At 45.9% G+C, this 13,205-nt stretch overlaps 1 protein-coding gene across 1 annotated transcript in view; it reads left to right on the top strand.

Moving 5' to 3' along the window:
• Window positions 1–13,205, top strand: part of PKD1L1 (polycystin 1 like 1, transient receptor potential channel interacting) — a gene marked incomplete at both ends in the record, with an annotated part of 131,859 nt that overhangs the window by 35,147 nt on the left and 83,507 nt on the right. The window contains 5 exons of the mRNA XM_080920204.1: window positions 1,697–1,918; window positions 3,939–4,099; window positions 6,817–7,170; window positions 8,000–8,059; window positions 11,755–11,931. Coding sequence (XP_080776330.1) covers window positions 1,697–1,918; window positions 3,939–4,099; window positions 6,817–7,170; window positions 8,000–8,059; window positions 11,755–11,931 — 974 coding nt within the window. The remainder of the gene's footprint in view (window positions 1–1,696; window positions 1,919–3,938; window positions 4,100–6,816; window positions 7,171–7,999; window positions 8,060–11,754; window positions 11,932–13,205) is intronic.

Raw genomic sequence — 13,205 nt, 5'->3', positions numbered from 1 at the left:
AGCATTTCTCAGTTGAAGATAGCCTACTGGTTAGGGCTGGGGGGCTCATGTCCTCTTGCCCCTCTGAGGTCAGGGACCCTGAGGAAACAACTCTTCCAGTCGCTCAGACCAAAACTTCCTCAGTGTCTTTGACATTTCATTCTCTAACACTTCATGCCAGTCAGGAAATCTCATTAGGTCTCCCCTAGACACAAATCCCTCATACTTCCCCTGCATTGCTTATGGCCACCCTCAACCACAGCCAGTCCTCCAAGACAGGATGGAGTCTTCCAAGACAAAGCCAAAAGCCCTTCCTTCCCTACTCTGACCTTCTACACAGCCACTGAACTCAGAGGGGAAGCCAGTGTCCTTGGCTGTGTGTAGTTAGCTACACGCATTCCTCAGTTACATGGCTTGTGTTCACTGTCCTCCGGCCTTGAGTCTAAGTTCAGAAGAGCAGGGCTCTCACTGGATATATTCCTGTGCCTGCCACATGGTCCCTATTCATAAATCAATAGAGGCTCCTTCATCATTGTGACCCTTCATGTCTGCTCAAATGTGGAATTCGGTGTTTCATTACTGCAGTGGAGGCGAGAGGTATCCTTTCCTTAATTCTACCTGTATGCATGCTGTAGACACAAATGTCAGCTAGCAGTTTTCCACAGGTCCAGGGGTGCTAGCGTGCACACACACACACACACAGACACACCTGACAGACAAAAACTGTGTCTCTGTCATTGTCACACTGTCTACTACTAGGAGCCATCACAGCACCTGAAAACGAGAGCTCTGTGTCTGGGCAGTAAGGAATCTTCTGGGTGAATCATGGGGCAGCTTCTGTGCACAGCTTGCGAACTATACCGTACACTGAGTTCTCTTGTGCCTTAGGGATGCTGCTCCCCAGTGGAGGATGCCAGGCGGCTGCAGTGCCGCCTCATGCAGCTTTGTGAGCAGAAGTTACTAGAATGCAGTGCCTGCAGGCTAGACAGGGAAATGGGCTTTTAAGGTTCAGGTTTAAGTGACACTTACGGAAGCAGGTTGCTGTGATTAGAGAGGCTAGCCCAGCTTGCTAGTGCATTTCCATAAGGTTTCCTGCTGGTCACATGCCTGTTTACACATGTCTCTCACTCTGGATTAAGATCTGCTCACAGCTGGGATGATGCTCTCCTCCCAGTCCACCCTGATGGTGCTACTACCTTTATCTTGTGGCTCATGCAGTATCATCTTACAGAAAGATGGTGAGATGGAAGGAGAATCATCTTGAGTCTCCTCCTGGCCCCACATTTTTACCAGCTCTGAGTGAAACAGGGCAGCTCTCCCAAGGCCTCTGCTAATATGTTTTCCTCCTAAATTGGGATAGTGTGACATTCCTGTCTTGCCACATGGAGCTGTCTCAGAGACAAGATGCGGCATTGGCAGAGTGGCTCTGAGGGAGCTTTCTAGGGATTGTGGAGCCGTGTCACTAATGAGCAGAGGGGCCCACCATGCACAGGGAGGGGAGTGACAAAAGCAGCTCCAGTGTCAAGGTACATGATACAAGTCAGAAGGAAGCAGGATCCTACGTGGAGTACAGTGGTCTGTGTCCAGTGAGTGGGAAGACAGGACCAGATCCTGCACCACTGATATCAAAAAGAAAGAGGTATGGCCTCTTCCAAACTACATGAGCCTTCAACACTCAGTGATGGTAACCATGCCTCCCCAATGGCTTCTCCAACAGTTATCACTGGACTTGCACAGCGGCCAGCTCACCAACGTGGCCCTGCTTTGATGACTCTACTCCATACCAAGTGGACACTCAAGCTCCTGCCATTTCCTTCCCAGCAAAATGGCTCAGTGAGTGCTGTGACCAGTTCCTTGTGACACTGACCGTCTCCAGCAGGGGACAAAACTCATCACAGGCCTTGCTGTTCCTGTCCACCCGCCATGACCTGGACTTCAGGTACCCTTGCCCTGGTCAGAGCAGCTGAGCGCTCTAGCTGATGGTGGCAGCCTGAAAGGAATCTGTGTTCACGGGGCAGTATGAAGTTAGGCTGTGTAGGAACCACACCAGTAAGGGAGAAGAAGGTGGTTGCCAGGGAGGGGCTAGCTAACAATGACACAGCAGCAACTCTGAAGGATGTTGCCATGATACCAGGAGGTCCTTCCTGTCATAGCATCCATCCATAAGATGGAAAAGCCCAGTGGTTGAGGCTGAGATCAGAAGGCAGCAGGGCCACCTGATTTCCAGACTTGGGAGCCTTCTAGGGAGTACAGGACTGAAGGCTATGTAAGTGTGTGGCCATGAGGGATATAAAGGCAAAGGAGTGCTATGAGTCAAACCCACCAGCTCATCATCACCAAGGCTACCAGAGTATGCTATAGCCCCCATGGACCAATTGTAGGACTTGAGCTGAGCTGCCCGGATGGGCAAAGACTTAGAAGGTTCCGGATGCCCCCTTCAAAGGGCTAGGTATATGTGACTGAGCAGAGGGTAAATTCTAGGGGAAGCAAGTTTGTGGATGGCACAATATTTTATATACTCCTGAGAATGACATACTTGGACATTTACCATCAGTTTGTTTTCTGGGATTTTTTCCATTTAACATTTCATACCTTGGTTGATTGCTAGTAACTAAACCTTAAGACAACAGCTACTGCAGCTATGTCCACATACAAATGCAGAAGGTACACACATGCAGGTGATAGGCTGTGTGGTTCCCTTTGAGAAAGCTGCAGACCTGCCTCGCCATGTCCTTTTTGCTCCCTGCATGTGATGTTACATGGTGAAGCCATGGTTTGGCATGTGGCTGATAGTGGAAGACAAAGGGAATTCTATTGCTTTGTAATACAGCTTGAGGTCAGGGATGGGGATTCCCCCAAAAGTTCTTCTGTTGTTGAGAATAGCTTTCATTATGCTGGGTTTTTTGTTGACACAGGTAATCCTAAACACAACTTTCAGAAGTCTTCTCTGTACTTAGCCTTTTAAGGGTCCTCATGTCATATAGCAAAGGAATTCATGTGACAAAATGCAACCTAGTCTCTCACACCACTTGATGATGTCCTAAGGAACCCAGAGTTCATGAAAGGCTCTCTGGGAAGCACCCCTATGTAGATTTATGTTAAGGCAATACATGATTAGACAGGGAGAGGAGGTGGGGAAAAGGAGAGGAAATGAAAGAGGAGGAGTCAGAGGAGAAGGAAGAGAGGACAGATCAGGAACAGGAGGACAGGAGGACGGCAATGAGAGGGATTTCTTAGGAGGGAAATAGAGAGCGAGTGTAATGGTAAATCTGCCCAAAATAGACTGCAGCTTGCTTTCCTAATCACTGAGTTGTGTTTTCATTGAATGGGTTTATTTGGGTTGAAGAGGAAAACTGCAAAAAAATTGGTGATTGGGTTGAAAAGGATATTGCAACAGCCCTAAACCAGTAAAGAACCTGGAGAAATTTCCAGATGGTAGCTATGGTGACTCAGAAATGTGTGTATAAAATGTGCAAGTTAGGGTCCCTGTGGGCACTGTTGGACATGGAACAGCTCATGATCCAATAACCCTGCCCAGATGAAAGACAGAACTGAGCCAGATGGCTGTGGCAAAGACAGATGGCTAAGGAAGGCCCGGGTGACACTGGCATCACCCATGTAGCTATGAAGGTAAGCATGTGGGAAAAAGGGTGGAGAGATCTCGCAGGCACTGACTGACAGGCTGGACAGCATAGCCAAGGCCAAGTCTGAGTGACAGAGGGACTAAAGCCCAGGGCTATTGACACTGAGAAAGTCTCACAGCTTTGCTGAACTTGGTGAGCAGTGAATGTGCTCATCTGGTGTGTTAGGTCAGATCACACTGTGTGAAGTCTGGAAGCTGGTCACATGGTCCTCGCTCCCCAACTTGGGCTCTGATGCGGCCAACACTGGTGGGTCAAACATGGCCAGCCCAAATGAATGCAGTCCGAGGATGCTGATGGTATGATTGCCCATTCCAGATTCATCCACATCTCACGGGTCAACTTCAGAGACATCTCTATGAACTGGAACGAAGAAGTGTCTCTGCAAGCTGTGTGTGAAGACTGTGGAGATATCCCGGACCTCACTTATTCCTGGGACCTCTTCCTGGTCAACGCAACAGACAAGAGTGCAGTGGAAGGTAAGACTGCTACTCAGTTCTGCTGATGAATAGGAACAGCTCATGGTTGTTCTGTGGTTAATGAACCATCATATCTCACCTGCCCACAGCTGGGAATTCTTCACACTTCAGCCCTAGACACTAGGTGATAGGCCAAAAGGGGTTTCTCACATATTTGCTGCCTGAAGGCTCCAGGAAAACTGTTTAGAATTATTTGTTTAGAATCACTGGAAGCCACTGCAAAGGATCTGTGATGAAGCTCGCTGTCTTTGCATATAACAGCTATGATCTACTTCCCTGGCATACAGCTCCTAAAATCCAAGTGCTCTTCTAGGTGATCGCAGTTTTATCATGCTAATGAGATGGCTGGCAGCCACTGAGCATCTTCAAGATGAGGCTCCGTTCTCCCAAACACTGGCATGTCTATGTAACAAAGCTTCTAGTAGAGCCCCAGAATGACAAGGATCACTGACAGTTCTAGAAAGGGCTGGCAGCTCAGGTCTCTACTCTCACACCTCACCCCGTGAACCTCTTTATCTCTCTACTCTGTCATTTATATGTGACCAGTGAATGTGTGTTCCTAAATTATATGAGCTTCTCTAAGAGAGGATTATTGTTACCTTTGTTTAGAGTCAAAGAAATCATAAAACCACATGGGCATTGGGAATTGGGACAGATGGCACACCAAGCCCTCAGACTGTTATTTGATGCAGTGCCCACGTAGACAGCATGGGGACTGAATTGGAGGACACCAGCCAGCGATGGTGCGGAATGGCTCACTCATAGTGGGGTGGAATACCCATATTTTTGGGCATCAAAGAAACCAGATGTGTAGTGAAACTAGATCAGTTGAATCTGAGCCAGTTTTGTCTACACACTCCCTTCTGACCTGCCTCTCTGAAACAGATGCCCAGTGGGACCTGGCTCTGTCTTTTAGTCCATACTTCCAAATAAGGATGGAAAGCTCCTCTCAGATATTCTGCTTGTTTGGGTGAATGATAATGATTCAATCTGTTACTCTATGTGGGAAACTGAGGCACACTGAGCATGGAAAAAGAGTTTACTCAAGTCCAATGAAAATGGCCACAGCACAGAAACAGGAGCTGCAATTGTACAGCATAGGCATTCTTGAAATGACACCACAGGGATTGCTGTGCTCATAGCCCAGGGCAGGTCTTACATAGCACACTGGTTGCTAGAATTATACTGGTCAGTAGGAAAGCACAGGATATGGAAGGAAGGATGGAAGGACAGAAAGACAGAAGAGAGTGAGGAATGGAGGTGAGAGGGAGGAATGGAGGGAGGGAGGAAGGGAGGCTTCTACAAACTTTTAAAAGCAGATCCTGGAGTACAGCTGCCCCCTGACAGGGACATTCAGTGAGACTGGGCCCACCACAGGAGACAGTGTTCTGAATTCTGAATTTAAGACCAACTAGACTTCCTGAATCAAAGACCAAAGCACTAGTGAGGACCTGCAGTAGTGACCCTGACAGTGGTTAAGCTTCAACAAGGCTAGTGCTGCCTGAGAGAACTCTGAGTAGGGTCCCTAACTTCCCCTCTTATAGCACCTCACCAAACTCAGGGGAACAAGTCCATTAATTCGCTGTAAAGCACACTACAGAGGACAGAGGTCTGCCCTGGTCAACAGCAAAAGCTGCCTTTAATGGAGTCATTTCTATATCTGTGCATTTTTCTTTCATCATTACTCCTTTATCATAACTCCTAGGTGTGCCTTTCGGAATTGCTTACTGGATCCTCATTGTCAGGGAGAAATGATGATTAGAAGAATTTTTTTTTTTCCCCGAGAAAACAGAGTCATCCAAACAGGGGTTTCATTGAACCTGATAGGGTGACTCTGTAGTCTAAATATAGACTGGGGAGAGCAAGTTTCAGAGGAATAGTTTTGAGGGCCTTTCCCATTTACACATGTTTAAATCATGTACTGGCCTCCACACCACCAGACCAGAACCATATGACAGAGCCTAGATCTAGGCATCAAGCTTCCAACTCATATCAGGTATAAGTAAAGAAGCATGATGTGACCTTTCCTGAAAAGATGTGAAAGTGTTTGTTCACCCCAGGCAAGGCTTGGAGATGCAGTGAAAATGAGTCTACTCAGGTCAGGGGCACTGTTGAGGAGTCAGGGACAGGAGTTTGGGTGCCATAAACATAGTTTGTCACCCCTACCACAGCATGAGTAATGAGTCGTGAAAGCTGTCTTTCTAGAACCCACCCTATTCACTATGGTGTCTTTCCCCTAGACCACATGTAGGTAGGGACAAGGAGAAATGTCTACAGTCTTAGGTGAAAATTCCGAGACCCTCTCCCTGCTTCTTCTAGGGACCATTGACAACCAAGTCCCCACTGTCTCTATCGTTTTTGCTTCTTTGGTTTCCATGACTGTGTAGGTTGCTGACTGCAGCAAGACCCTCAACCCCATGATGGCAATGGTTACACCAAACACTTAGAAAATATCTTTATCCACCAAGTAGACATGCTTAATCTGTATATGCTTGTGTGTGTGTGTGTGTGTGTGTGTGTGTGTGTGTGTTAGATAGATGTGCCACGGTGTGTATGTGAAGGTCAGCCACCATTACAAAACCTCTGCGTATCTGATTAAAGTCACCAAGTATCTGCAGCAAGCACCTTTTCCATCGTCCCACAGCCTATCTGTCTTAAACAACATGTGCTTCAGATTTTCAGTTCAGAATTTTAACCCTGTCACATCCATGCTTAAGTCCCCTTCTGTAGCACTGTGGGGCTGCTGGGTGCCTCAGCACTCGGGGCCGGTCCGAAGTCATCTGAGTCCCACCAGCCATTGAATCTGAGAGCAGCACTGACGCCACACTCACTGGAGCCGTCACCCATGCCCCTGGGCTGGACGGCTCTTTACAACCTGAGAAGCATTTCTGCTGAGTCCACAGCTGGTGGCCACCACGTTCTGGCTTCAGGACCGGTGGCAGGCTCAGGAGAGCCTATGGAGGACTATGGCTCACCGAGTTCAGTACCAGGTTCCCTGACTGAGGAAGCCCTGATGATGGGCAGCCCTGAGGGAAGCTGGTCCTCCCCCAGCTCCTCCACTGCCTTTGATGGTAAGTGCCGTCATCTCTACACATTGATCCTTCTATCTAGGCACCAGGCTCACCAGGGAAGGAGTAAATCTAATGGGTCAGGTTTGATGTCAATCCCACCTTTGCCCCAAGTTTAAGAGTACTGTGTTTGAGCTCAGGGCAGAGCCCAGCTTCAGCCTCAGGGTAATAAAATAGGATTTTGTTTTAAGATATCTTGAAACAGGTTCTAATGTAACCCAGGCCTCCAATTCACTATGTAACTAAGCCTGGTCTCGAATTCTTGATCTTCTTGCTTTCATTGCTTAAGTGCTAGCATTATTGGTATATGCCATCATGTTCCAGGTTACACATAGTTTGTTCTTAATCCAGATATGAATGACAGTATTTCAGGGGCAGATTACCCTTAATAATGTGTTCCACAGTAGAAGAGGCTACATGATATTTTATTATTTATACAATAATGAAAAATTATATCAAATACATTGGCAGTGTCTACCAATTGATAGTTTACAGTCAAGTGGGGATCGGGTCTATAGGTTTTGGACCAACAACACTTTTAGCTGTGGATTGTAGTAAATAGTTCTCTGCTTTGAATACATTTTAAATGTTTTGCTAATAGTCAAAAAGAGGTCACTCAGATGTGGGAGTGGACAACAAATGACAATTTAAGGGTACCAAAAATGGTATGGTTCTGATCTGCAAAATTCTAACTTTCCACAATGAAGAAATTCTAATCCTACAGCCTTACAAATCTTTCTCGGGGGCATGGAGGGGAGCAGGTTTTAGTTACAGATCTAGCACCCACTAATCGTGTCTTCAAATGAAACATATTTTTTTCCATTTCATATAGATTTTGAAGCCTACTATAGTGACATCCAAGAAGCAGTGCCATCCCTAGGAAGACAACCAGGTGACTACTTTCAGGACTGTTTCCCTGAGAAGGACTGCATCCAGGCTCACTGAATACCAGCCCTCCTGAATTCACTGTGTTTGTTTCTTACATGAAGGCCCTATATCAATCTCCCAGGGAGTTTTCTAAAGGATAATGTGAGCTCCTCTGCATGGCACAGCCTGGCACTGACCTCACTCCTTGATCCCTTACTGGTGTATATCTTGAGCTTGGTGATCCCAAACTCTTAGCAGGCTAATAGTAGGAAATTCAGATCCAAGATGCCTCGTAACAGGTCTCCCTCAGTGCCCTTCTCAACTTGCCTCCTTGCTGATCATGCTTCTGGCAGGGTCCCTCTCCTGCCTCACTTTGTAGTCTCCCTCAGCCTTCCCCATCAGCTCACTGCTTCCACCCCTGCCTACTCTAAGCTGGTGACTTCTGAACCAGTGATGTGTTGCTTCATGGACAGATTACTCTTGTGTCCGCAGAACCATCTTGATTCTCAGTGTGAACACAGGGTAATCGACTTGTCATATAAAGTAGATTATCAGTAGTGATCTATGTTTCTGCACTTGATCTTAGCCAAAAGGCTGAGAAGTGATGAACTTTGTTTCTGAAGAATTGACAGACAAGGAGAGAACACTGGCTCTATCGGAAGGACTCTGGCCAGCTTGAAAGTGACAACACGGATCCATCAGGCTTTGCCCTTCTTTACCATTCCTCTGCCTTGCTAAAGACTGTTATACTATATTCCTAAAGCTAACCACCAATGTCTGTTCCCTTATTTGGCTACTTCCTCTTCCAGAGGCTTACTACTAAGGTCAGCTATCAAAGTATTAAAGTCCGGCAATCAAAAGCCCCCTTTCACTCATCTAATTAACATGCCCAGTTAAATTAAACACCCCATCCTAACACAGGGTGTCTTCCTGTACCTTTATAAAACACTACTTTCCTATACACTATATTTGTTTCTGTTCTATCCAGAGAGTCCTCTGTCCCCAGGACAAACACCCATTTCCGTCTCCCTTGCTTCCTTTCTCCTCTCTGCCTCGTTTCCATCCCCCTTTCTCTCATTCTCTACCTTCTGCCCCTGTCTTATCCCACACCAGTGCCATAGGGCCACATGGCACTGCGGGGTATCTTTACCACGCCGTCTCTAAGTACTCGCAGACCCCAGCTTCTTTTGACTCGGACATAGATCACTTCACCCGCCCCAGCTGCTTCTGTCCCAGGAACAGCTGCTCCAGAGTGTTGTTTTCACTCACTTTCCCCTGGCGTGTTGTTGCCAAGCCTTGCACACACACATCTCAACTCCGTGGCAGGTTTTGTGTGTCCCACCACTACACCCTCCTTGAACTCAATTATGTCACCACATCAAAGAACATACCAAAATACTCTGATCCAATTGGTATGATACGATTTGCCCACCTAGGTAAGTCGAATGATCCTGTATAATTCCATCCCTTATAAAATATTTATAACAACCTTATCTCTATAGAGATGCACTGAGAGAAACATCCACGTCTGCCTCTATGTTGTTCCTTCTTAAATCTCCCGTTTTCTCCTTCTTGTATGTCTTACCAAAACTCTATTCCCACCCACTCTCAACTGTCAAATCATGTATTGCCTTGACATCAACCTACATTGTCTCTTATTTTCTATCTTTTGTCCTCTGGGGCCAACAGATCTCTTTTTACTGATCCTGACCCGATAATATCTTATACTATCTGTCTAGAGACTGAATGGATAATTGGAGCACTATATTGACCAAATGAACAGGCAGGTGATTACTTTGTTGAGTGAACATGCAGTCAGTCTGTTTGATTTATCTTTTGCGTGAATAAATGGGTAAGTTAGAGTGTAAGTTTACTGCAGCGTTTTCTTAGATGTTCCTCTCCAGGTGCCCCTGAATTATGATTCCATCAGCTCCACATGCTCTCCCCTCTGTGTCATACTTCTTTGTATGAGCGAGTCTTCACGGGTGTTCATAGGAGGGAGCAGAAGAGAGTGCTGGGAAAACAGTGTTTCATGGCCACAGGTTCTAGGAACAGAGATATGGCCTACCACTTGGGGCCTTGTGAGGAAACCTTTGTGAGCTCTAGCTTCATTAGGGTTCCTGAAAGAGGAATGAGACAGACAGTAGGTGCTTTAGGATCCAGCTGTCTGTGTAGTTCTTGTGGGCTATAGATAGTGAGGTGATTCCTAGTAAAGGGTTGGTGACTGGCCACCTGTCACCTGGCCCTGAGATGAGGATGGAAAAGACTTGCCCAGAGTGTACAGCAGGACAGAGAGGACCTGCCTGGCTATGGTCAGATAGACCTGTTCCCGGCTAGGCCTTCCATATCACTAGTGATGGGATATATCAGGAGGAGTAACCTCTTTCTAACCAAAAGGTGCCTTTTTCCTGCCTTTTTATTTATTTGTATGATACTGAGACACAACTGCATTGATTGGCTGTCTTGTTGCTGCTTTTTTTTTTTTTCACTCAGGGTTTCAGAGAGTTTGAGTATAGTCACTTGGCTCTGTGCTCTTGGGCAGAAAGTCATGTCAGAATAAATGTGTCTAAAAGGAGTTTTCACTTCATGGTGGACAGGAAGCAGAGGGCCAGTCAGGGAGAGACTGGGATAAACACACCACCAAGAACCCACCCACAGTGAGTTTTTCTCAGCTGTTTTCTGCCTTATAAAGTTTCCATAACCTCCCAAAATAGCACTGCTGGCCGGGGACCATGCATTTAGCATGGACCCATGAGGATAACTTCATATGCAAGCATAAAAATCATACAGAAAGAAAACAAAATTTGTAATATATGCACAGATCTGTTTCAGGGCTTGTGCTTAGGCACACAGTAGGTGCTGAATTAATAATAGAAAATGGACAAAGCAGACATTGTCATATCCTGTTCAGAGCATGACTTTCAAACAGGAGTCATCCTAACTCCTCCAGGTTTGTTGCTACTGTATCTTGTGCCTATGGCTTCTCTGAAGTCTTCATTCAGCTCTACTACCATCCCACACCATTCCTCCCCAGACTGTGCAGTGGCTTTCTGATTCTGCCACTGTGTCTGCTGCCTGGAGTCACCCTTCTACACAGCATCCAGAGGCCTTTCTAACACAAACCGGATGGTTAGTTTCCTCTGGCTGCCAGTACTCTTGACTTCATTTGCCCACATTCTGGTCCCCACTCTCTTTCTTTAGCCACCCATAGGGGATGGACCATTCCTTCTCCACTCCTCCCACAGAGGTTGGACCGTTCTTATCACACTTGGTTTCTACACAGCCTGGAAACTTTCTCTAGATCTTCACTGAATTCATCCTTTGTTTTGAATCCCTGCTCACTGCTTTTTTCTGTTCCCCACTTTGCTTTCCCAGTGATTCTGCTGCCTTTTTCCTCTGTCATTTATCATTAGCTGACCTTACATTATAAAATTCCAGATCACCAGGTAGAAGGAAGAAGTGGAAAAAGGCACAGAGAGAGGGAAGAAGGGAGGGAAGTAAGGATGGAAGGAGAAGGGAGGGAAAAGAAAGACACTATAGGGTAGCTGATAAGACAATAAAGCATATTGATTGAAAATTCATACTTACGCAAAGTATTGTTTCAGAAGTGTAATATTCAGTGACCATGAAAATTAATATTAACATCAACTCTGAAGCATTCATGTTTCACAAGACTGTGGCCGTTCTTTTTCTATCCCATGATATGATTTATCTTCCTAGGTACCAGTACAAACTTCCAGGAATCAGGACCAAGCCTGCATGCTGAAGAGAGTGCCAGTTATGGGGACAGCCTGCTGGGTCCTTTCCTCCACACAGGCAAAGCAAAGCCAACCCTCATGATCGACTGGCCCAAGGCCCCGGTCAGCCAAGCTGTCTTCCATGGCTACACCACATCAGGTATGAACACGTTCTCTACACCCTGGAATTCATAGCCATTTCAGAAGAGTTTGGGAATCGGCCCTCAAGTTTTCCCAAGTCTTCTGTCTTAAGAGATGAGTGAAATAATCTAGCCTTTTCTATTCATGTTTGTCCTTCTATGGACTATAGCCTATGGCTCTGTCTCTAAGGATGAAGCTAGCTTCAAATGTTTCATAGGAGTCTCCCAGGTGCAAATCAGCAGGGAGCTTCAAATCTGGCTGGCACCCCAACACATGGTGTCCATCTATCTCTATGGCCTGGAATAGAATGGATGAGTCATTTACACAAATGAACCAAGTAGAGCTGGCCCTGTGGGGAAGATGAATTGCTAACCTGTCTCCCTGAACATAGGTATACTAGTTTGTATGCTCTGGTGGGTCACTATCTTTCTGAGTACATGTGAATACATCACCCCCATAAGCTCCTTAGGGAAGCAATAAATTTCATACTATTTTTAAGGAATTTTTTCTGTTCTTTCCAATCATCTATCTTGTGTCTTGGGTCTCTCCAAATTTTAAGGAAGACTAAGCTGAATGGGTCAGTTTACTGTTACAAGGCAAGAGTTAAGAATTTTTCATAACAAATATTCTACAAAACGCAATCATACTTTTGTCAATCATACTTTAACAGATAAATCAATCTTATAAAATAAAAACTCAAACACTGAGCTTACTGTAAAGTCACAGAATGAAATCTTACCAGTGTTCTATAGTTACTACAGAAATCTACCTCATTTTTTGAGCTGAGAGTGTCTGGTCCACCTCGATGCTGATTCTGTTATGGTGGGGATAGCCTGGATTGGGAATTTAGGCTCCTCAGAAGGCTGGTAACCAATAAACTAGTGTCATTCCCAAGTATGAGCAGGATATGTAACTGGTGCTAGGGACCTGCCTTTACAGGTATTACCCTGGGGCACAGCATCGGACAAAGATCAAAGATTGATGAGCTCTGGTCTTATAACTCTCTCTTGCTATTCTGGGGGCCAGAAACAATTAACTTCTGGGAAGTGAACTCTCTCTGGCAATTAACCCGTGATGTTAGCAAGCAGTGGGAGATCAGGTAAAGACGTTTTAGTTGCTAGGGCTCTTTTCTCTCTGGCTCAAGGACCCCTCACTGGCCAGCCCAGAGACTTGGAGTTCATTAACTCTTTGTGAATCAGAGGGGAAAAAATGAAAGAAGGAAAAGAAAAACAATTCACACAGAGAGAAAAAACACTTACTCTGGATGGAGCAGAAAAAGAAGCTCCAACCACC

Source organism: Micromys minutus, assembly GCF_963924665.1.
Source record: "Micromys minutus genome assembly, chromosome: 1".
NCBI classification, from domain to species: domain Eukaryota; kingdom Metazoa; phylum Chordata; class Mammalia; order Rodentia; family Muridae; genus Micromys; species Micromys minutus.
This window is presented reverse-complemented; position numbering and strand designations above follow the sequence as displayed.